Source organism: Drosophila pseudoobscura, chromosome 2 (genome assembly GCF_009870125.1).
Source record: "Drosophila pseudoobscura strain MV-25-SWS-2005 chromosome 2, UCI_Dpse_MV25, whole genome shotgun sequence".
In the NCBI taxonomy this organism is placed as follows: Eukaryota; Metazoa; Arthropoda; class Insecta; order Diptera; family Drosophilidae; genus Drosophila; species Drosophila pseudoobscura.
This window is the reverse complement of record NC_046679.1, coordinates 236,697-259,001: the sequence shown is the minus strand read 5'-3', so window position 1 is coordinate 259,001 and position 22,305 is coordinate 236,697. Positions and strand designations below refer to the sequence as shown.

At 47.3% G+C, this 22,305-nt stretch overlaps 5 protein-coding genes across 7 annotated transcripts; 4 read left to right on the top strand and 1 right to left on the bottom strand.

Annotated features, from left to right (window-relative positions):
• The first annotated feature begins 1,187 nt into the window (after positions 1-1,187).
• Positions 1,188-3,114, top strand: Mlc2 (myosin light chain 2). The gene is made up of 3 exons (XM_001357653.5): positions 1,188-1,337; positions 1,995-2,237; positions 2,441-3,114. Exons 1-3 carry the CDS (start codon positions 1,335-1,337, stop codon positions 2,861-2,863), a joined length of 669 nt encoding a protein of 222 aa, XP_001357690.3. The 5' UTR covers positions 1,188-1,334; the 3' UTR covers positions 2,864-3,114.
• A 1,479-nt stretch (positions 3,115-4,593) lies between these two features.
• On the top strand, positions 4,594-9,121 carry Rsod (Related to Sod). Its single transcript, XM_002136915.4, has 10 exons — positions 4,594-4,811; positions 5,004-5,910; positions 6,161-6,713; positions 6,794-7,450; positions 7,506-7,789; positions 7,845-8,166; positions 8,220-8,304; positions 8,358-8,547; positions 8,609-8,889; positions 8,952-9,121. The coding sequence occupies exons 1-10, from the start codon at positions 4,730-4,732 to the stop codon at positions 9,065-9,067; spliced, it is 3,477 nt and encodes a 1,158-aa protein (XP_002136951.3). The 5' UTR covers positions 4,594-4,729; the 3' UTR covers positions 9,068-9,121.
• An 83-nt stretch (positions 9,122-9,204) lies between these two features.
• Positions 9,205-10,767, top strand: VhaAC45RP (VhaAC45-related protein). Of its 2 annotated transcripts, XM_015183126.2 has the most exons (3): positions 9,205-9,629; positions 9,696-10,502; positions 10,559-10,767. In XM_015183126.2, the coding sequence occupies exons 1-3, from the start codon at positions 9,306-9,308 to the stop codon at positions 10,697-10,699; spliced, it is 1,272 nt and encodes a 423-aa protein (XP_015038612.2). In that variant the 5' UTR covers positions 9,205-9,305; the 3' UTR covers positions 10,700-10,767. The 2 variants fall into 2 exon arrangements, with proteins under 2 accessions (XP_015038612.2, XP_001357691.2); XM_001357654.4 differs by having other exon boundaries at positions 9,696-10,767.
• Positions 10,768-14,556: 3,789 nt separating this feature from the next.
• Positions 14,557-21,349, top strand: LOC4800413 (uncharacterized). 2 transcript variants are annotated; one of them, XM_033385950.1, is made up of 7 exons: positions 14,557-15,064; positions 18,226-18,316; positions 18,477-18,812; positions 18,867-19,622; positions 19,746-19,875; positions 20,728-21,052; positions 21,114-21,349. In XM_033385950.1, exons 2-7 carry the CDS (start codon positions 18,294-18,296, stop codon positions 21,242-21,244), a joined length of 1,701 nt encoding a protein of 566 aa, XP_033241841.1. In that variant the 5' UTR covers positions 14,557-15,064; positions 18,226-18,293; the 3' UTR covers positions 21,245-21,349. The 2 variants fall into 2 exon arrangements, with proteins under 2 accessions (XP_033241841.1, XP_001357692.3); XM_001357655.4 differs by having other exon boundaries at positions 18,222-18,316.
• On the bottom strand, positions 21,048-22,209 carry LOC4800414 (uncharacterized). Its single transcript, XM_001357656.4, has 2 exons — positions 21,781-22,209; positions 21,048-21,717 (listed from the first exon to the last, which is right to left on the bottom strand). The coding sequence occupies exons 1-2, from the start codon at positions 22,001-22,003 to the stop codon at positions 21,341-21,343; spliced, it is 600 nt and encodes a 199-aa protein (XP_001357693.1). The 5' UTR covers positions 22,004-22,209; the 3' UTR covers positions 21,048-21,340.
• Between the last annotated feature and the right edge of the window lie 96 nt (positions 22,210-22,305).

Genomic DNA, 22,305 nt, shown 5'->3' with positions numbered 1-22,305 from the left:
ATAACAAATAGTATGTACTATTAGATTTCGGTAATGTATGCCCTGGAAACAAATCAAATGATACTGATGATGTATTGACTCTTTGGATCCTTCTATATAATGATAATGGATTAGTTCGGTATTCCAAATTTCAATCAAATTTTTTGTCAAGCTGTCTTATAATTCGGAACACAAAACAATCTTAACTGAAAAGCATGATCTATTGCATGATCTAATGTTTATATATGTATGTGTTTATATGTGTGTCTAGGGAATCATTCCATTCAGTTATAAAGACCAGCTGACTACATAAAAAAAGGGAAAAATTGATAACTTATTTTTCGAATGTTATGCAATGATCATGAATGACGCGGATATAGATAAGTTCAGATGTTTATTCCACATTTGTTGCCGAAATAACTCTGGCCAAATATCGGGTTCGTTGGATATTTATGCGATACGAAATCCGTACGATCTGTGTACATATAGATAGATTTGGAATTCTCTCAGCTCTTCGTATTGCACAATGCTCGGGGCACTGAAGAAACGAAAAAGAAACGGGAAAATGCCGAGCGTAGAAATAGGCAAGGCAAAACATTAAATCGAGTATATACTATATACACATAGAACATGTACATATATATGTATGTATTTACGGGCTGTAAATGCTTGATTTGTGTGTATGTTTGCTTGAATGTGTGCTGCCATGGGAATGTAGGTGATTTCAGCGCAAGAGGACACCTTTCGGCGGTGGCCTCAAGAGCAAAGATGAGTAAAACAAAACAAGATGAAACAAAACAAAATGTGAACATCAGGGGGAAATGTATCTACAACGAAGAGTAGGCAAATGCAGAAACCGAACCACGAAAGCACGAAAATCATTTCGAACCGCACCGAAATAAATTCTGAACATACACATGTACACATAGGTAAAAGCCTACAGAAAAGCATTTTCTCTGCCGTTATAATTAGATTTTTGATTAGAGCAGCGCCTGATGAGTAAACAACTCGCATATATGTAGCTATAGCTCTTTGGCTATGTAGATATAGATATGGCCCCAGCCACCCCACCGATCGCCTGGGCGGACCTAGCCTTGCAGATACTAAAAAAGGCAGCACGAATATGGCAGATACAGATACAGCGAAGGCGGCCCGAGTGGGACCGAAAGATGCCGAACGCGAACCAACGAACCACCGGGCGTATCTTTGTGAGTGTCTGTGTGGTTCCCTGGTGGGTAAAAGAAGCACGCGAAAAAGAACTTAAAACATCATTGTCTTGGCGATAAAATCAGCCAGAGATTCAGTGTGCTCTGACCGCTCAACTCGTTTAGACAGCCACATCAAAGTTCAGCACCATGGTAAGGATCGGGATATACACCAAACTAACTGAACTGGACTGAACGGAACTCATCTGAACTTAAGAACTTACGTGCATGGATATAGGCAGCAAGGACTTGTGCAGTGATTTAGTTGCATCCGAAAGAGGATATATCATACATATAAAGTCAATTTATTCGAATATGAAGTGATCTCCAACGTAATTCCGTACGGCTACTATCGTGGTTACCCTAAATAACTCGCCATTAACTGTCTGTGCATGTGGAATTGATCTATGAACTCAAAGCAAAAGTGTGTAAGGTCCTTGGCTTCGGATATGCCATTCCTACGCATACGAAGGCGATCGTGAACAGTTCTATAAATGGATCCAAGTGCTATGCGTCAGTAATGTAATTTGATATCCGTATCGTGGAGGGAGTGAGATGGCAAGTGCTATACGGCAGCACTTACGTAACAGTGGTCCGGATATTTTTAGACAGGGGGCCATACAGTGGAAAATTTTCTCCCGAGCATATTTTCGAAACGAAAGCAAATGGATTGGAACTTCCTGCCTGAACCTTTTTGATTTTTCACAGTTGCCTGTTGACTCCTGACTTGCCCGTTGACTCCTGACTCCTGAGAATCGAATTTTGATTCCACGATACGACGATACTGATGATATCTCTTTCTTTATGTAGGCCGATGAGAAGAAGAAGGTTAAGAAGAAGAAGACCAAGGAAGAGGGAGGTACTTCTGAAACCGCTTCTGAAGCCGCATCTGAGGCAGCAACCCCCGCACCAGTTGCCACTCCTGCCCCGGCTGCTTCTGCCACTGGATCGAAGAGAGCGTCAGGCGGCTCTCGTGGCTCCAGGAAGTCGAAGCGCGCTGGCTCCTCGGTCTTCTCTGTCTTCTCCCAGAAGCAGATTGCCGAGTTCAAGGAGGTGAGTTGGCCATGGCCTAACTATTCCCCATATCTACACCCACATCCACCAACCCCAACCACATCCCATCCCATCCCATCCCTATCCCTATGCCATATACATATCTATCGCACAAGTCAATGACCAAATCACCAACCCACTCTCTCTCTCTGTCTCTTTCTCGCTCTCTCTCTTTCCGAATCCGTGCGTGCTGCGCTGATTAGGCCTTCCAACTAATGGATGCCGACAAGGACGGTATTATTGGCAAGAACGATCTGCGCGCTGCCTTCGACTCCGTTGGCAAGATCGCCAACGACAAGGAGTTGGACGCTATGCTGAGCGAAGCCTCGGGTCCGATTAACTTCACCCAATTGCTGACCCTGTTCGCCAACCGTATGGCCTCTGCCGGTGCCAACGATGAAGACGATGTTGTTATTGCTGCCTTCAAAACATTCGATAACGATGGTCTCATCGACGGTGATAAATTCCGCGAAATGCTCATGAACTTCGGTGACAAGTTCACCATGAAGGAGGTCGATGATGCCTACGATCAGATGGTCATTGATGACAAGAACCAGATCGATACCGGCGCCCTGATCGAAATGCTCACCGGCAAGGGTGAAGAAGAGGAGGAGGAGGCCGCCTAAGCAGTAGCTGAAGCATCAGGCATCCCCACACACATCCTAACTTCTAACTCAGCATCCATATTACAACCAACAAAACTTTTAAATCAATCAGTCAAAAACAATAAACGTAATTAAAAGAAATGCTCGTTTTACATATGTAAATTCTCAATATCTATATAATCTCTTTTTGTTACCATTCAACAACACTCAAAACTTCTTCAACAACACCTTGGTAGCGATCAAAAATAAGAACAAGAACAGAAAAAATCTTAGTCATTTACCATGTATCATTATTTAGGGATACTCTCATACGATCAATGTCAAAGCACCAACTTGACGGCTAGTTTTCTAGTTGATTTACTGTTAAATTTTACACGTAAAATTTATAAAACAAATGCAAACTATTTTATTTAAAACACGTATAAAATCAACAAAAAAACTTAAAAACAAAAAAAAAACCAAGCAATGTTTATTTTAATCGCTGTTCGTTGAAGAACCAACATCAGAAAGATGAAGATAAAAGTGACGATGAACTAGTTATGGTCAGTGGGTAGCAAGGATGGATTCGTTAGGCCTAGATGACCCACAGAGTTTTTTGTTCGAATTTTGTTGTTTCTCGTTATTGATTCTCGCAGGAAAAGGAGAGAGAGAGGCAAACCAACTATTTTTAGGGACATTTATCTGAGAGCCAAATATTTATCTTCTATAAACACAAAATATTGTTATACATATCTATCTAACGTTCGTTACTCAGTTTCATTTTTCAATATCAATTATTATGAGTTATGAATTGTGAATACATATTCAAATTATCAATATTGCAAGTTATCGAGAGTTAGGCTTAATAACAAAGGAAACATAAAGTTCATTCACTCAAATTGTTTTATGCGAATTTACATAACTTAACCGACCACAACTTTCTGCTTATGAACTATCAGCGTTATTACCAAAACAAAAACCAAATATGATATATGATATAAAAAATATGAAATATGAAGAAAACGATCAAAAAAGTGTTTCTAGCTAATGCGTTTCAAAAGTACGAGTATCTGGCGGAAGCTAGATCTTTGTCTATGAAGATTAATCTTCACTTTTCCCCCATTAACGGCCTAATGGCATGGATGGTGTGCAGGGGCAATGGGGAAAGCAAGACGCGGATCTGGAAGTTTGTCGTATTCAATCACAGTACATACAACCATTAGTACCTAGGCTGATCGAAGGAAGAGAAGAAGCATCACTTTATACTATGTACTTAATACACTCAACACACACCAAACCAATTCAATATGCAACAAGTTGTTAAATGCGAATGCGAATCGAATCTTTACTTCAGTATAAATTAAGTTATATGGCAAGAGAAAATTCTGAAAACTTTTTTAACCCGGTCAGAAATATTACCAAAAAAAATAATCTGTTTTTATACAACATACTTATCGATGATGATGATACTGATGGCAAAGTCTTTGAATAAAGAAAAGGCGAGTCGTCTTGGAAAACAAACCAACAACTGCATTTGAGTTTTACGGATGGGAACGCACAGGAGGGGGTTTTAGGGGGAAAAATGGTTAACTCGTCGAGAACTGAGTAAGCTAAGCGAGGGCCATGCATGCCGGAAACAAGTTACCAGCGTACAGGGCAAAACAAAACCGCAGCTAAACCAGGCGCGCAAAGCGAATGAGCAAACAAAGCCAAGCAAGAAACTCACCTCACTCACTTGGCCACTTGGAATTGGCTGGCTGTGGATTGGGCCTTTGCTCGACCAGTTTTCAGTTGAGTTTCGACGTGGGCTGCTTTCCCTCGAGCGCACGCACGCGCACTACAATGTGAAAGTCTGCAACGACTGCAAATCTATCAAAATAATACTTTTTTGGGGCCCTGGAAGGAGAAATGGCCGTAGACCCCCAATTGAAAGCGACCAGGGCATTGCTATGCGCCATAGTCCTTTGCTGGATTGCATCATCTAGGGTCGGTAAGTACTCCAGATGGAGACAGCGATTGGCATGTTCCCAGGCTATTCCCCTCCCATTACATACACATATCGTAGTGGAGTCGCATTTTTCGTTCCCGCTGTCGTGAGATGAAATCGAAAGTAGCTTGAGCCACATCTTTGTCTTTTCACCACATTCTCGGACTTACTCTCCACCCTCTGCTTCGTAAACAGCCGATGCGCAACATCTGATTGCGTACATCTCGCAGCGGGGTCTGCACGGGGAAATCACGTTCCGGCAGATGAACGCCACGACGGTGGAGATTAAGGCGAGCCTGGAGGCCACACTCCAATACCCAGATCAGGTTTGGAGCTGGTCCGTGCGTCGGTTTCCGGTGGACTACTCGATCATTGATCCCGAGGAGCGCTGCAAGCTCGATCGCTTGGGATCGCAGGTGCTGAGCTTCGACGAGGATCTGGAGTACCTGGTGTTGCCCGGAAACGAGACTTCGACATGGCAGCGGAAGATGCAGCTAATCGGCGATTGCGGGATCTGGGGCAAGTCACTGGTTCTCACGGAGGTGGGCGAGGATGCGCGTATCTGTGCCACCATCACCACTATCCAGAACTCCGTAGAACACATGGCCGAGGCACGATTCAACACTCCCGTGGCTGGGTCAGTCCACTTTCGATGGCTGGCCCCGGCTGAGGGCGCTGGTGGTGACACATTGATTTACTCTGACTTGTACCACATCAAGGAGCAGCCAGTGGGCTTAGAGGACAGTGATAAGCGGTCCTTCACCCAGCACCACTGGAAGATCTTTGTGACGGACATCTTCAAGCACGACCACCACCGCACCGAGGACAACTGCAACTTTCTGGAGCTCGTGTTTGACCCACAGGGAAGTGGGCCCGGTCAGGGCATAGGTGACCTGGACATGCGCCTAGGACGGATTGGAGTGGCCAACAATGCTTTGAAGACACCCAAGCGCAGCGTCTTTCGCGATGCCCAACTTGCTCTGCTGCCCTCTGACCTTACGATCCCCCACCGCACGCTCTACCTTGTTCTCTTTGATAATCAACACCCGGACACCTATCTGGCATGCACAAAAATTCGGCATGTGCAGCCACTTATTTACAAGTAAGTCAGGTGAAAGGAAACTATTTAAATAAGCACCATAATAAGTCCTTGGTTCGATTTGAATTTGATTTCGTTTTGCATCATGGAACATCTGATCCACGAAACCCAAAACAAATAAAATATATATATATATATATATTATTTATTTTTATATATATATTTTTATTTTATATATATATATATATATATATATATTTAATCAGAAAAGTTTCAGGAAACAACCGAATAATGATTATCCGTTTTTCTGCAGGACCTTCATAAACTCGGGAGGTGTCAAGGGGGAGGTGACATTCGCTCAACGATGGAAATTCGATCCCACATTCCTGAACTTCACCTTGGGTGCACCTTTGTCGCAGCATGTCAGCCGCAAGTTTGCCGAAGATGTGGCCGCCTTCCGCCTTCACAGCATGCCTCCCGTCCCACAGCGCATTGGCAGGGAGGACTTTTGCCTGACCACTGGGGACATGCACAACCCCCGCGGCCTCCAGAAAAATGTGCCACCTCCTGGCTACGGCACACAGGAGCAGTATGCAGTTGGAGACCTCTCAGGAAAGCTACAGGGCCGCAACAAGGCATATTGGCATCAGTACGTGCTGCCCGGAACCAGCTCCGAGCTGAGCGGCCTCTACTGGGACGTCTTCCTACCGCTCCAGGGCCACCATAGCATAGCCCAAAGGAGTCTGGTGATTTACACATTCAACCGCACGGATGTGCAGAACATCACTAAGAACATCTGGGGCTGCGCCACTCTCAGCCAGTACTTGCAGAACGGAGTATACCAGCAGCCGATGTTCACAGCTCAGGTGCGTGGAGGAACTGGAATTGGATTTTCTACATACATACTATATGCATTCCATCTAACATCTTACTTGTACTATGACAGGTCCTGTTCCGCTATCCGGTGGTGGGACGAGTTATCTTCCGACAGCCCACCGAACAACCTTGGCAGGACACTACCGTGTTATTTGAGTATCTCATCCAGGCGGACGGGTCCACACAGAACACCACATTCGACCATCGCTGGGCCATCCACAGTAGTGCCCCAGGTAAAGACTTTTATGACTGGCAGCAGCGTTGCCTCTCGGCCGGTGGCATCCACAATCCTTTCAAAGTGTACTGGGGAAACCGCAGCGCTGACGACTTCTGTAAGCCCCAGCTGCCTGCCATGTGTCGAATGGGAGCCCTGGACGTGAGGCTGGGAAGGTTGACCATTGCTGGAAGGAGGCGAGCAGCACAGAAGCTTAGCCGGCGCATGTTTGTCGATGGGAATCTGCCGCTATCGGGAAGACACAGCATTCTGGGCAAGTCGCTGGTCATCTACGAGGACAACGGGCCAAAGGCCAGGGGGGAGAGGCTTGCGTGTTCCGCCGTGATCGGACACTACCGGAGAAAGGTGGTGGCTAAGGAGTGGTACGCCAACGGCGATGAGCTGACAGTGAGTGGAAGGGTAGAGATCACGCAGCAGTCGGAGTACGATGTCAGCAATGTGGAGGTGCAACTCAAGGGCCTGCAGGACAATGGCGGCTATCACATCCACAAAGTAAGATTCGTCTTCGGAGAAGAGGATTCGTCCACTAATCGTTGATAATCGACAGACTCCCGTTGAGGCTAATCTGGCTTTTCCATGCGAGGCTTCAACCCTCTATGGCCACTGGAATCCTATCGAGGTGAATCCCAAGTCCTCGCCTCCTCCTAGACGGGGCACCAGCGATCAATACGAGTTGGGTGATTTGAGCGGAAAGTTTGGCGGCCTCAACGGACTCACCCAGTACGAGGATTCGTACAACGATACGAACCTGCCGCTCTTTGGATACAACAGTATAATCGGACGATCTGTAGTCATTCACAAGCAGCAGAGGAATGCCCGCTGGGCCTGCAGGTTATAACAGTGGAATAGAGTCTTCTATTTATTGAGCTAAAACCGATTCTTACAGCACTTTAGAGCGAGGCTACAGTCCAAGCGAGGCGCGAGAACTACGAGCCATCGCATCGTTTCACCATCCCACCGGCTACGCCTACGGCTACGTCAAGATGACGCAGCTAATCCACAACGACGGCAGCCAGTCGGAGACGGTGATTGAGGTTAAGTTGCGGCACCCCGGCAAGAACGATCGGAACTCCACTCGCAACCACAACTGGCAGATATTCGTCAACCCCGTGGGAGTGGACGCCGCCGTCAAGCCAACCAGCACACGCTGTGTGGCCGGAGGGTATGTGTGGAATCCGTATTACACGCAGCTGGCAGATCCACTGAATGTGAGTTTTCTAGCGTTCCATAGATCCCTATTTTTGATGGTCTTTGCTTGCAGCTCGATCTCTACGAACAGGAATGTGCGCCGGACAATCCCCTTCGATGCTATGTGGGCGATGTAGGGGCCCGCATGGGTACAATAGGTGAGTAATCAGGGTAATCGCCTTTCTTCGATGCTCACTCGAATGCGTTTCAGATTTGGGTGGGGAGCGTGTGGTGTTTACTGACTCAAACTTCCCGCTGGAGGCGCCAGTGGGTGCGATTGGACGCTCAATTGTCATCTTTGGACCTGATCATTCACATGAACGATTCGCCTGTGCCAATATCGAGCCCGACCACAACGTCATCAAGTATATCAATTTGCAGAAGCCACCGCGCTTTGTGGTGTAAGTAAGATTCTACCTCAAGCGGCCTTACGTTAATATGAATGGATATCTTTATCGATAGGGCACAATTCCTAGAGGAGCTGCGCTCTGTGATGGGTATCCCTGAGTGGATGTTGGACGTGGATGCTCGAAAGACGAAGGAGCTGCATGGCGGCGCCTGCATCCAGATGATCATCCACTTTAAGGGCCCGCTCGCACACCGGCTGGAGATGGACATGTCGCGTCTTATAGCCGCTGGCCGACTGGATGCCCCCAGTTTATTCATTCCCGGCTACGTGAACCAAAAGCGCAAGCCGACTATCTCCTACCGTACCTGCGGTGTGAGGGACACAAATGAAAAGCGTGAGTAAATCAAACGTGAAACCTAAAATATCTGGAATTTAATTTTCCATACATCCCCATAGGCACCAAGACCTTCAAGGGCCGATTCTCGTCTTCTAGTTTTTCAACAATTGAACCAAAGCCTTTTGTATTAGCCATCGTAGTCATCAGCCTAATTATTAGATTCCCTAATTATTAGATTAGATTGTACTTAACTTAAATTGGAAGTAAAGCAACAGGTTGTCAAATAACATTTTCACTTTTCAGCTCTCGACCACGATTTGGAAACCACCCGCCTTTTCATTTTCATATTCTCTGCGCATGCGTGGAACGAAATCGATTTTTCGCGTACATACTTTCCTCTTTCAGCGAAGGACAGGCAGTCAGTCAGAGGTGTCAGTGATTTCGGTGAATAATCATATCCAGAGCTATACAAAATGCGGCTAATTCTCGTTGGGATATTGCTGGGCCTGGTTTACAGTTGCGGTGCGACCATCAGCGGACCCTTCCTCTTCTGGGGTCACCACAAGGTATCCAGCTTGCAAGCTCAGGCGCTAGTTGAGGCCAGTAGCAGGGAGCAGCCACTGACGCAACTGTTTCGGGAGGCCAAGGCTGTTGTAGTTTTCGTGAGGAACACGACCAGTCGTCTGGAGGGCATAAAGTACCCCAAGTTCCAGAATCTGGTGAAGAGTGGCACCTGGACCTATTTACCAGAGCGCAGGCTGATAGCTGAGCCCTTCGGGTACAATGCCAACATTGAGGTGTGTATACTAAGAAAAAGAGCTGATAAATACTACTGGTTGTCAACCCCTAAATTTGTCGTGCAGGTCATAAGCTTATCTGGGCACGGGGAAGACGACGACGCTGAGATTGTGACGGCCTACAATGACGCTCTACGGATCTACGGGAATGGTGAGGTTCTGGGAATCTTAGCCAGTCGCGAGGAGGAGGCACATTTCCTCGCCAAACGTGAAACCACCGAGGAAGAACCCAAAAAAACGGCTGAGGGACCTCCTGCTGACGTTGCCGAGGAGACAGAGGCAAGCTTCATTTACGTGGCAGAAGGAAACAAGGCGGTTCTTTCCCTGAACGGTCCCCCCGAGCTGCGGCTTACCAACGAGACATTGCGCCTGGAGGAGCACATAAAGCAGATCACCTTTGACGATCAGCACGCTAAGGGCTACGGTCGGCTCAGCATTACCTTTATGCACAGCGGCGAGAAGTGCACGCTCCGCTTCAAGTTCTCATTGGCGCGTGGCACATGGATCCTGCGAAACGTTGAGGTGGAGTACAGGGAACTGAAGAGCGTACTCCTGGCACGAGGCGACGATTACACTCTGCCCTCGGCCCCGCTGGGCTTCTCCTATCGATGCTCCGCCAACGACTTGAGCTTTAATAACCCCAACAAAAACGAGACTCTGCAGAGCCTTATTGTGTCCGACTTCCAGGTGCAGCCATGGCTGAACGGGCGTAAGGAGTTCGGCGAGGTCTACGATTGCGTTGGATTCATCTCGGCCCCTATCCTGTCGGGTCTCTTCGTAGTCACCCTCCTGCTCGGCATCCTAGGCCTGGGGATCTCCGCCATGCTCAGCATGCATACCCCAAACCGATTCGAGAGCTCTCGCAGCAAGCAGTTGACTTTCACGGTGCAGGAGTAGGCACGCTTCAATCCAAAGATTTGTTATTAACTCTACGCTACGAAATGTTTGTCTTGATCACTTACATGGCTGTCAACCCAGTGGCGCTCTTTACCTTGGCCATTGAGCTGTTTCTTATCCATCTGCTCTTTGTGCTGGTCCTACTCTACGTCTATGTTCTTTGGTATTATTAAAACCCATACTGGAGTTAATTGAATGCATTATAGTCATACTAAAATATATGCTAATTAACCGAATTGCACTTAAGCTTGTTTTCAACTACTCTTATTCAGAAATGAATAATACAATATCTGTTAAGAATACCAGCTATCCGAAAGCTGGCTAGAGCTCATGATGATACATATGTATATCCCTACATATATACATAAATATATCCGAATTTCAACGCTATAGTGGTTGATAGTTTGATAAATTCAAATTAAAATGGGTCAAAGATAAAAGGAGCCATGTCAGTCAGGTTTATCTATCACTTGCCTCACTCTTCCATAAGTCAAAGTTAAAGTTGAAGATACAAGTTAAAAGTGAAAAGAGAAAAGCGAATTGCATTATTTGCGGACTTCCGAAAAAGGATCAAAGGAGCGCTGGCCCTGCTTGTCTGGCTGGAAATTCTGGCTATTTTTTGCGGCTAAACTTCCTCCCCTCCACACAGACCGGTTTATTTCGGGTAAGTCCAGCTTACTTTCATTGAATTTCATTGTACGCAATTAAGCCATATTCTGCCCAGTAGATGCGTGATAAAGCTAGAGACGCCAAGCCAGACCTGGCCCGTCTTTTTTGTATGCTCCATTAAGTCACGCAAATTGCTCGTTTGAGCCCGGGCTAGGTCCGTCCTATCGACTTTGCCTTTCTGCGTGTAGCTTTGCCCAGACACGTTTTCGGCTCCACTTCGGATTCTACTACTGACACCCGGCACCAGGCAAGCGGCAGTCGACGCTCGCTGCTGGCTGTGGGCCACCCACTTTTCTCTAAAAATTTCCCAAAATGTGTGAGCCGCGCTCCACCAACCTCATCTGGGACCAAGCTAGAGAAGAGCATCCGACGACGGAGATACGATCGAGCGATGTCTTATGCAGTCTCAAGAAGTGGGTCGACTTCGATTGCGTTCACTTTTCCAAGTTACTTTTACTGTCAACCGACGGTGCAACCCAGGTGCCGCCTACCTCGTACCTATACAGCATGCTGCATGCGGCAGTTCACTGACTCAGAGAGAGAGAGAGAGAGAGAGAGAGAGAGAGAGAGAGAGAGAGAGAGAGAGAGAGAGAGAGAGAGAGAGAGAGAGAGAGAGAGAGTGAAAGCGAAGCGAGAGCAAAAGTTGCACTTGATTCTGTAATAAGAATTGCGATCGAGCAGCAATCGAAGCGGAGGCTGACTGGGCGATGGCCACTTGGAAGCATTTTGGGTAGCGGGTATAAGTTTGTGAAAGTTGTTGTCAAACGGCTGGCCACGACGGCCTGTCAAGGAGTAGCAGCATATCAGCCAGATGATGTGCCACAGACGTTGGGGAACCGGTACTGGATCGGCACTGGAACTGCTGGGGAGATTTGAGATTTCTCCCTCGCTGGCTAACTATTGATTTGATGGGTAATGTTGGTAATAATTCGCGGCAAACTGTAGCTCTTTGCATGCTCACTTCTGTAGAGTGACTTATATCAGAACGCTTAACATCAAGTATCAGCCGTGGACGGTATCGGAAGGTAATGCAGCTTGAAAGTGAATTATTTTTACGACTGATTTTACAGCGGAAGCTGGCCGTGAGAGAGTGAATCGGATGATCCACAATGGAAAATACAATTAACATCAGGCTGTAATCAATTCAAAGGGCTGCCAACAAAGGGGGCCAGCAACGGAAAATGTTTTGTATCTGTACGAGTATCTTGTGCCTGCACCGATTCCTCTGATTTTTATCTAACAGATTCGTGCAATTAACTACTGGTAAAGAAATTCAAGAGGATTACGAGTGCAGCCCATGATAATCAGTAGATTGAGTGATAGTGGGAGTAAAGCCCAACGTGAGTAGGGGCATCGGAAGAGGGCCATGCAAGGAGCTCGATTGAACTCGCGGGTTTCCCTATTGGACATTGACCAACTTGTGGTGCTTGTCATGGCCAGCCGATCAGTCCAAGCCAAACCATCGCCTCTCACTGAAATCCCTCGTCATCCGCAACTCACTTGGGAGCAAAGTCTCATTGGCTTGTACTTCTACTGGCACTGATAATTACTCTACTCAATATTTGTGTTAAAATTTTATGATTATTGCCACATTTTTCCATTGAAAGAGAAATCGCCAATCGGCAGGAGTGACAGATGTCGCTGTGGGGGAAACTTCCAGTAAAAGCATTTTCAGCTGCAGTTGCCTCAGAGCTGCGAGCCACTGAGATGTCGTGGTCTTAGTCACTAACTAAGTCAAGTCGGCAAAAAGTGCGCAGGCGCTCGTAGCTCGCAAACACTCGAAATGAAAACAGTAAAATCAAATTGGAGACATTCGCACAGGCACATAAAGTGTGGTCGGAGCAGCCAACAAGACACAAGCGGGGAACCGACCATTGGATGCGTTTAGTAAATCAAAGAGTTAATTACTGGATTTGGTAAGCGGTTTCCCAATGCACAGCGCACAGCAGACCCACAAAAAGTGTCTTGTCTGCTTTTCCTAGACATACTATTTTTCCATCCATTTTACAATTTCTCGCAAATATTTGCACACCTGTCGTGGGGCTCTTTCCCAGTAGTGGCTGCGTTGGCGAAAAGTGAAATGCGTTTAGAAAGGAAAGGGGATCAGGGGATCTACCAGATCTCTACCGGTATATAGATGCTTATCTGTCGGACCATTACTGGCAACCTTGACTTATTAACACCTTATTTAAGGTACTTTGCTCGCTCGGATTACTGAAGAAAAGTACACGTCTCCATAGAGATGTATTTTTATAGCCATGTCGCAAACTTAACGCCTTGTTAAGCCGCCTAAATGCAAATGCCGCAGAAGTAGTAGTAGTTGTGGCATCCACTACAGACCTGGCGCAAATAAATGGGCCTGATCCCCGCCCCCCTCTCCTCTGAGCTTACACTTTTCCCCCAGTAGACCGTTAATTGCTTCGCTTTGGTTAAGGCTTGTGGAGTGTCTTCCAATTGCGCTAGACGATCAACGCGATGTGAGCAACACGTGAAGGTGGCGCAATTTTCGGATTTTCCAGACGTATGGCTCGTTGGAGTATGCAGACCATTTGGCTCGAGGCTGAATCTTTCGGCCAGTGACTGGCAATGAGACTCAATCAGTGGCCTCCAATCTCGGATCTCGGTCCATTCTTTACCGGCATATGGGAGTCAACACTCGCCAGCCTTTGTCTGGAACTCCGTGCAGAGCGGGCTAACATTTTTCACCGTTTTCAGGCAGTGAAATTAAGCCGCCTCTAACAGGGGTAATTAAGACTAATTGGCTGAAAGTGCAGCCCACCAAAGCCAAGCAAAGGCCTTTCTCACAGTTGCATCATTCACATATGCGCGTGTATATACATAATCCACTGGATGGACTGGAAATTCTCGAATATATTGAAGTTGAACCATCTGGAAATCAACTTGGACCCAGAACGGATAGAAAGCTCTTTCCACCACTTGCTGCTGATTGAACAATCTCTGCCAAAACCGCACACACTAACCCAAATTCCTCGACTCAAAGACGAAGCTGAATCCAAAGATGAGCTGGAGGAGATTGGCGAGTGCATGACCCCCCGCAGAGTCCCCCATTATTGCAATTAAAGTAACAATCGGTAAATGGCAGCGCAGCTGCTGCAGCGGCTTGCACTTTCCGCCCGAAGCGCGGAATGGGAAAACTCGTCGAAAAACCAACAAATAACGGCCATTAGTATTAGTTGTCTCGATTTGGGCGCGCACCATTCGAATTGGCCAAAAGGGGGAAAGAAGACAACAGCAGCTGCTTCTGCTGCCAATCTCAACGCTGGCCGCTGCACAACTGCTTCTCTCTGGAATGGAGCCGAGCTTGTCTTGCGCGCCTGCGCTGCTGCTCTCTTTTATCTGCTTGACGTGTTGCTGCTTCTTTGGTCATGACATTCGCGTTCAGTATTTCGCCTCGATCGGTTGTGCTTCGCTCCACGCGCATAGTGAGAGATTTTTTCGGCTGTATTTGTTGGCGCTGTGCTCTTTCCTTTAGGCTCGTGCTGTAGAGCCAGCGAAACGGTTTACCGCGCTTTGTGAATGTAAGAGTGGGACAACTTCGGCGGGCCCCCGAATAATTTACCGTGGCATTTGCCACACTAATGTTGGAAAACCTAATGAAGTGAAAAAATTTGTGTTTTCAATGCTGTAGCTGTTGTCGTTGCCGAGTGGAAACAGACAGCAGGAGCACAAAGGCTCCGTCAAAGCTTTGATTTGCTCCAAAGTGAAAATTGCATAGCAACCGCAGCAACCGAGGAAAGCAGCAGCTGTGACGCTGACTGGTGTCAAGAGAGAAGACCCAGCTAACCTCCTGGGGATCGCGGCTCGGATTAGTGGCACACTTACCCACAATCACCGCAGTACAAATACATGTAAGTGGCACGAAAACATTACGTTTGGTTTGGAGAAGAAAAAATCTATCTGGAACACTTCATTTTACTTTTAATGCTTATTTTCACCTGATAACAAGAATGCTAATCGGTTAGATTTGAAAATTCCACGAAGAAAGATAATTAAGGGCTCCAAAATGATTCACGTATACCAATATGTACACCCAATATGTACATTAGCTCAGGATTCTTCGAAGCATTTCGCTTCCTATTTTTTTATGGACAAGAACTTTCCATAAGTAAGACTCTTTCATTCCATAATAAAAATATTATAAAATATCTACATACATACCATGTGGCTGTGCGAGTACCCAGGCAAATCGAGTCGGAAGTCAAGCATAATTACATAGACACTTTCCTTAGTCTCGCATTATATCTGCTTAGTCGGGGTTTGGGCTTGCATTAATTTATGCAGATTAAGTTGCTTGCTGGCCACACGAATCTTTCCCAGGCGACAGGCGACTCCAATTAGCGGCGCAACTTGCGCTGACCATAAAAAAGATGTATTCCCTTCTTGGCCAGCTCTGTTTCTATTCTAATTGAATGAATGATATTAACCCAAATTCGGCTTTGTCTTCTTCCCATCAGAATGAAGGTGCTGGCCGCAAGAAACAAAAAACAAAAAAGTTAATATGAATAAGATTGTTTTGTGCGCTGTTAAACTTTGATTGGGCTGAGGCAAGTCCAAGTCGAAGTCCAAGCCCAAGCCCAAACTCCAACTTTGACTTGGAATCTTGGGTAAGTAGGTTAGCCGCTGCTTGGGGCTGGGCCTAGTGCGAAGCAACACCTCCCGGGGCCTGTGTATGAGGCTCTAGACCATTTATGCTTTATGGTAGAATCAATCAATAAAGCGTGGATATGCTAATTTCTCCATTGAAACATTGGAAATAAAAGAGGGCCATTCTTCATCTTGTATATATTGTATTGGAACTGTTAGACGGTTTCCAAAATCCGAAGCTCTACAACAACGAAGTTGTACGCACAATTTGTGCGTTTGTCTTACGACAATGAATCTGTGCCGCATAGTCTCAGCTTGGTTTTGGGGTCATTTCGGTTCTAGAGTTGATTAGAGTGCTCTTTTTGATTAACGACTCTGCAGAGAATCACTTGCCTTACTTTTGCCCCCCTTTTTTTTGGCAGTTCTCGCCGCCAGAGAGCTAATCGCAACAGGTGTCTGGACTACGAGAAGACAAGACACTGTGGCCCATCATGCCACGGATGGCAGACAGCTAACTAATCGTAATTAAATCTGAATGGCAGCCGCACGGCAGCTCCATTTCCAGCTAGGGCTCGTTATGGATACCATTATGACAACCACAGAAATCAGGGGAACTCACAAAAAGCTAAAACGAATAAGAGAATCTCTCGACTGCATGCAAGGCACCCAGTTGGGGCACTTAGAAGTTTGTTAACCTGCGAAACTACAACTATCAAAGACCAGCCAAAACACCCACATTCACAGCCACTTTATACAAAATTCTTGTAATAACAATAATAAAGAATGAGAGAAAGAAGTTATGTTTGTCTCTGGCCGGCAAAAAATCATTTCACATATCCACATTTATATGTTTTCGCTGCTGTTTGTTGGCAGGGTTCATTAAACCATTGTGGACTGAGACACAGAGTGTAACTAAAAGCCACAGCTAAAGATACGTAGATGTAGGTACAGATACACTTTAGTGCTGTTGTGGTTCATACACACCAACACACAGCACAAACACATATGGAGCTTCCGTTCTCAGGTCTTTCATTTGTCACCAGCTGTCTCCGGTTTGTGCAAGCTTACATAACCGACTCTACACTATTCTTCCCCCACTGTTCGTCTCCCCCACACTCTCTCAGTTAAGCCAGCGAAGCGCATCCCGGGTGTCATGGCCACGTTTCTATTGTCGCCCGTGTAGTCATAATCGTCTTGTAATCTCGTAGCCCTTCTTCATGTTTTTCTTTCTAGCAGTAACCGCAACCCAGAGGTCTGTTTGTTTGCTGCTGTTACCTGCGCTTTGTGCCGGTCATATCTCGGTTCTATCCGTCCCCGGGCATGATCTCAGCGATATCTTGCAGCTTACGTATATCTCCCAGACTCCGCACTTTGAATGCTGTGGGAAAAATTGCCAACTGATCTGATCTGATCCTTCCCGCTATTTTAGCCACACGTATCCATTAACAGCTATCGGCTACCCACTGGGCGATCTTTTTCCCACGCAATAGGCCAGCAGCTGGGACCACGCCCATTGAAAGACCCAAGTCGAACCTTGGAACATTCTTTCCGAGGCTGGCACACCTCTGCTCCTATAACGGAAAGTATTGCCAAAGCGCACTTGGAACAATGCCGAAACAAGGGTTCCTCCGCTCTCCACCGGTCTGTCCCAGACTGGCCTTCAATAAAGGCGTCTACCTGTCCGTTAAGCCGGTAATGCACGTTGTCTGAACTCTTTGGGTGGGTCACTGTCACCTCCACTGCCCAGCCACTTTTAACTTACTCACTCACTTGCTTTTGTGGTTGGCTGCTTTCCAGGGAGTTGGTGGTAAGGTATAAAATTTTAAGTTCTTGAGAAGCCAAACATTTTCTCTGCTGTTCGGCTCCACCGCTCTAGCGGTCCGGTGTGTCCGATTCCCCATGTAAACGACTGTACCCAAATGCAGTGGAGTGAGGTGGATAGAGTGAAAAGAAGAGGAGGCAATAGCAGTAAAAGTAAACACACTTGAATTTTTTTTAGCTTCACCTGATATAATTTCAACATGATTTAGTTTGGATTCATTGTCTGGTATCGTCTGCCAAAGGGCACTATGAAAGGTATTTTCCTAAGAGATTGCTCGAATACGCGGCGTTGCCTTGAGGAAAGTGGCCTTCCCTGGGACCTGTCAGTGTTTTCCTAGTTGTCATATTTGAAATGGAAACTCCCACATAGCTGTCAGCTCTTTGGGATTGTGCTGCTTCCTCGACAATTGCCAAGACTCGGGAGTTGTTTTTCTTGAACGTGGTTATGCGTGGCGTCTTAACTTATGATAAATTATGTGCCCTGCCTCATCCCCAGTCCAGTTCAGCGAAGAAAGTGCCAGTTGTTTTTGCGTGTATTCTTGCCGCAGAGGTTTTCCTATTCGTTAATAAATAATTGCGGCATTGTGCCTTGCTTTTCAGCAAGACATACACACGAAGACATACACCGAACACCAACGAACGGAGCCCGGAGTTGTCCAACTGCCTTTGCCCATGGATCCGACTCCCAACATGCTGTAAGCAGTCCCACCGCTCTCGCATCGCATCTGTATCTGCATCTGCATCTCAGGCTTTGCCTTCGCATCGGCATCTGCATCTGTACAAACCACATTCCATTAACCCATAAGCCTCGATCACAGAGAGAGTTACTGACAGTACGCACCCTACTACGGACAGAAAACAGCTCCTGCTGAAGAACCACCAGGAAGCTGTCCTGCAGTCTCATCTGCCTCTCAAGTCTCCGGCCTTGTCTCTCTCTGCCGGTCCAATGGCAGACAGCAGGGAACGCATTCGTGGCCCCTCGCGGGATGGACGCGAGTTCCTCACTAGCCCGAGGCAGGTTCTACGCCGCCTGATGCTTCTTTCCGAGGGAAGACAGTACCGCGAAGCCGCAGGAGTCGTCGGAAGGTTGGGTCCCTCTGTCCTACGCTCGGTAATTGCCGAGCTGCCGCTCGACCTGCTGCTGGAGCATCTGCCACATAGTGCCTACTTGCTGGAGTCCTTCTTCACAAGGTAAATAAGCTGCTTAACAAAGATGTGAGATTTTAATCGCCTCTCCCATCACAGGTTGACCACCCTAAACACAACTCCCAAGCCGGATGTTCCTAGCGAGACCGTGGCCTGGCAGCTTGTCCGGCTCTTTGCAAATCCCCACGAGTCCGGACTGCGACAGAGATGCACCAAGCTGCTCCAGGCTTTGGCGCAATACGAGCCCAATCTCCGACAAAGCTTGCGCGAGCGGCGCCGCAGCTTCGACAATGCTGTGCAGGGATTGGGGGTGCACGGGCTGACCACGGATGCCTCGGGGCAGCTTATCTCGCTGCACGTGGCTTTGAAGACAGAGCTGCAGCGACACGTCGAGACCTATAAGATGGCTATACACAAGCTGGAGGAACTGAGCATGGTGACGATCAACCAGGATCCGGCCCATTCCTCCCACCAGCGCCTCCTGGCCATCAACTACGGAGACATCCAGCAGCGGCTGATAGACAACAAAACGCTGCTGACCATGTTGGACAAACCCACGCTAAAGCAACTCCAAACGCTCGTCGAGAATCTCAGCACCCGCGTAGAGAACGACAAGGAAGTCCTCTCCTGCGTGGGACAGGTGAAGCGCCTAGACGCACAGGCCAACGTGGAGAAGCGCCCAGCCGCCGGTCTCCTGATGAATTTCTCGCGCGGATGCGAGGTCGTCCTACACATGATGGGGCCGGAGAGCGTTCCACCAAATCCCTTGGCCATAGAAAAGGTCCCCGTGACTGCCGGTGGGAGCAGCTGTAGCGATGGCTACCACTCGGACGACTCCGCCAGCGATGACGGCAGGTACTTTTACTGTGTTCTAACACTTGACCTGCTTCGATGGCGTCTACACCCACATCGAAGTCAAATACAAACTCTCTCTTATTGACGTGTGGGGCTCTGCCCACGATTTTATTTGCTCCACAGTGAAATGGTGTCGCTCTATCGAAATCAGTACATAGAGAACCGAGCAGATGCCCTAGAGGCGTTGGACAGTCTGCCCCAGCTGAAGCACGCGCACAGTCTGAAGGGAAAGATACTCTTCTCCATGATCGTGGTAAGTAGCGGCAAGGTCTCCTCTTCCTCACTAGAAAAGTTTAAAATTCCGGTTTTTGGTTAACGGTGCACATGTCTGTACCGTTATGATATAGTATGGATGGTAGAAGTGGCCAAAATAACATTTTGAGATTAAACCGATCGGGGCAAGTCATTGGTAATTAAACTGTCAATTCAATGTCGGTAAAACTTTCAATTGCCAATGACTCAAAGAGAAATTCCGCATGTCGCCTGTTGCCTAAGCGTTAATCTATTATCTTCTTTATTATCGTAGATCTTATCTCTCTTGTTAGGAGTTGCCATAGGTCGTAGTAATGATTGATGGAAGATGGCTGTGGGTGTTGGAAAAAAAACAACTTAATTCTCGGAGTTCCATCACCAAATTAGCAATTCAAACTTTCGATACAGTATTCATATGAGTTATATTGGAGGTCAGATACATTTAAATTAATTACAACTCATTCCATTGGCAAGAAGTACAGTAACTCTAAAACTGCTACCACAGCGACTGCATGAAGTTTCTACTTGCCAATCACTTTTTAGAGATAGAGGCTCACGGCCATTAGGTGCAGGTCCTATCAGGCAGCAAATTGGTATTGCAAAATATCAATTTATCCAAATCGATCTTGCGATGGTTGCACTTTACAGAAGAAAACGAGCTCAGGGAAAGTGACGCTGCAGGCGTCGGCCACGCACAGATCGAGAAACTATTTCAGCGATGCAGATCTGAACTCCTGGTAAGACCTGTTTTCGTTGAATGACTTTCGATTGGAGATGAATGACACCGCACCTTACTGGATCAGGATCAGTGGGTAGAGCACCTCTAATGATTGAAACTCTTCTCTTTGAACAGCTTTCTTTCCGCCTTTGCCACGCGATGCGGGAGCGGAAAGTGATGGAGGTGCGCCGGGTCCTTAACTGCGCACTAGACAGCAGCAGCGAATCGACCTTGGCCCTGGATCGGGCTGTGCGCCACCATCTGCACGAGACCACGGACAGTTTTCCCCTAGGCGAGATTGAGCGGTCCGTCTTCAACCAGGTTTTATCCACACTTCACGAGTACCCATGCCTGGAATCGTGTCCCCCACTCACCCACTATGTGAGCGCCTGTGTACGGCTGGCTTGGCGCATGATCAACCAGAAGGCTCCCTATTATCTGGACATGGACTTCAGTCTGGGTAAGAACATTTTGTTTAATATTAATCATAATACGCTAAAATTTTGTTTTAATCTACTTAGGCTTCCTCCGGCCCGAGAAGCACGAACGTCATCCGAAATCTGACCGACGCTCGGACCTTATTAAGGCCTTCCTTTGGCCGGCGCTGATGCAGAATAACCAGTGCGCCTTCAAGGCAGTAGTGGCCACCTGAGGTCCGGGACGGAACAAACCATACCCAACTTATCTTAAGATACTTTTACACAATTTGTACATATTTCAACTCTTACTTAATAAAGATTAACTCTATCTAAGCATAGCTGATAGGCGTCAGACGAACGCACTGACTCTGGCTTTTATTGGTGCAGAGCAGTGGGTGCTCGGAATAGAAGTCGACGATGTCGCGGGGAGAGGCAAAGATCCGCTCGTGGAGCTTCTTCTGTCCTATGGCGAAGCGTTGCCTCCTGTCTATCTGTCGCACGAACAGATGGTAAAACTGTTCGCCGACGCAGATACTCACGATGTATTTAATACAGACGTCGGTGGTCTTGAAAGGTCGCACAAGGCAAGCACCGTCCTCCCTTCCGGCCAGCATTCTCTCAGCAATGGGACGGTCCACTGTGAAGTAGTAGGCCTCAGTCTCGATGTTGTGCTCCTCGATTTCCGAGTAGTTTGCCTCTGTATCATCTGCGGCTCAAGTAGAGAGTGATCAGTGATCATCCAGAGCACGTGAAATCAGAGAGAACTCACCCGAAATGACATAATCGCGCTGGGGCTGCTGCTGTGGTTCGTCATCAGTATCGGAAACTTGTTTGCCGACATCGACATCGACATCGACGTCATCGTCATCACTCGCCTGACGCTGGTACCCGGCGCAGCAGCGGCAGCAGTTCTGCTCTTCGATACTGCCGAGGAAGCGGGCAAAAAGGTTGTGCAGAACCGTCCAGTAGACTCGTGCACACCAACAGCACATGGCGCCAAACAATCAAAGCCTCTGTCTCTGCCGATTGACGAAATCTGTCCCCAAGACCTTGAAGGCGTTCCCTATTTACACCGACTCGAATCGCGGCCCTCGGCGCACATCATTCGCGTTCGCGGCCCACTGAAGACTGAGACTAGACCCCCGAGCAGACAAACAACCAGAAGCAGAACCAGAAACTGTCCCGAAGCACAGACCCGGACCAGGCGCTGCGTATTAATTAAAATGTTCTTAGTGCTCAGCTCTTGGGTACGAAATGCCCATATTTAAATAGCACATGTACATATGTGTATGTA